The sequence below is a fragment of the Austrofundulus limnaeus genome, unplaced genomic scaffold (genome assembly GCF_001266775.1).
Source record: "Austrofundulus limnaeus strain Quisiro unplaced genomic scaffold, Austrofundulus_limnaeus-1.0 Scaffold85, whole genome shotgun sequence".
In the NCBI taxonomy this organism is placed as follows: domain Eukaryota; kingdom Metazoa; phylum Chordata; class Actinopteri; order Cyprinodontiformes; family Rivulidae; genus Austrofundulus; species Austrofundulus limnaeus.
Window position 1 is genome coordinate 974,296 of NW_013952487.1, and position 1,713 is coordinate 976,008.

At 39.7% G+C, this 1,713-nt stretch overlaps 1 protein-coding gene across 1 annotated transcript in view; it reads left to right on the forward strand.

Moving 5' to 3' along the window:
- Positions 1-219: 219 nt before the first annotated feature.
- ak7b (adenylate kinase 7b) overlaps positions 220-1,713 on the forward strand; it is a gene marked incomplete at its 5' end in the record, with an annotated part of 8,541 nt that continues 7,047 nt past the window's right edge. The window contains 4 exon segments of the mRNA XM_014011857.1: positions 220-328; positions 590-684; positions 765-875; positions 960-1,043. Coding sequence (XP_013867311.1) covers positions 220-328; positions 590-684; positions 765-875; positions 960-1,043 — 399 coding nt within the window.

The window sequence follows — 1,713 nt, forward strand, 5'->3', positions numbered from 1 at the left end:
GTATGGATAATATTTATTTTTTATAATAACAAGCAAAAATGAAACAAAAGTAACGACTTTCTACTTCTTGTCTTTTAAAAAAATGTAAGAAGTAGAAGTAAAAAGTAGACTGAAAAATAATTACTCAAGTAAAATATAGATGCCCAAAAAATCTTAAGTACACTGACAAAGTATTTGTACTTAGTTACAACTCTGGTTTATTATTGTGTGTTTCTGAAGCTTCCTGACAGAGAGGAGCTGCTGTCTCGGCTGCTGGAGTGTCGTGTTGTGATCTACAACATCAGCCAGGATCCTGAGCAGGTGGAGGAAGCTACCTGGGCGGTTACAGGTGACCTCTCACACTCAAACAGGTTTTTAGTAACAACACAAAAACACTCCTGAATATCTGCTGTTCACTTTGCTCTCTGGGGAATAAAAAAAAAATCAAATCTTCTGATAATATTTGAAGCAGACATGTTGGAGCTAAACTACTGAGTTTTGATTATATTTTTTTAAATTTCCGAGCAGAAAATGAAAGTCCAGGTCTGGTTCTGGTGCCGGTTCTGATGCATAAAACAATGTGAAACAATGTGTTGTGTTTTCTTCACAGAGCTCCACAATCAAATAAGCGGTTTTTCTGGACCGAAGCTCTTCATCCTGGTTTCGACAGTGATGACCTGGGCCTCCAGCAAACCTTTAGATCCRGTCCGTAAGCGTTCTGTTCCTCCYGACACGTTGAAACGTTGTGTTCCGGCTGCAGAACGGTCRTTTTTGTTTGGAAACAGGACGAGCCGGAGCTCCCGTTCACCGACGAGATCTTCTGGAGCAGAAGAGCTCATCCCAGCTTCCTGCGGCACATGGAGCTGGAGAGGACCGTGGTGAAGCTGGGCAAAACTGTGCGTTTATTTYCCAGCTGTGGTTATTTCTGAGCGGCAGGTTGTGTGTTTGACCGCGAGGAGCTTTCCGGGTTCTGCTTTCAGAACCGAGCCCTGCTGTCCACRTACGTGGTGGCGTCAGGACTGCAGTACGGGATGGGAGAGCAGATCTTTCACTACTTCTTCAAGGTGAGCTCAGACAATCAGGTGTGTTCATCTGTTTCTGCTCAGGCTCACTGACAGGGAGCTGGACAAACAGCGCCYCCTGCTGGACACATTACCCACTAACAGTGCCCCTGCAAACCCACAAAAAGAACCTTTAGAATATTTTTATCACTTTCATTCACCTCTCAATAATTGTTACTTTTGTTTAGCAGAAGACTTTTATTACCTAACATGTTTTAAACACTATTATCTATTATTATTATGTAGATATGAGGAGTGATTGTAACACAAAGAGTTGTACAAGGGTAAATATAAATTTACATTGTAATTTAACGATTTATTAAGTCAGCCTGAGGTTTATTATTATGTATTATTTGTAAATAGTACGGGGTAGGAGTTTATACGTTTTTTACTTCTTCCTACTCCATTTCGAGCATGTTAAGATTTTGTATTTAATATGTTTAATATGTTTAAGTATAGCTATCTCTTTGTATGGTCATCATCTTAGAAATAAATTTGTTTGATTGATTTGATTGATTGATTATCTATTATTGTTCCCAACTTCTCAACAAACTGTTGAGAAGGACAGAACAAAAGAAATCAAACCTCTTTTCCCCCCCCCCCCCACACACACACACACACTTAGGCCTTGATTTGATTTGATTTGATTTATTGATTCAGCAGGAAAAGATTA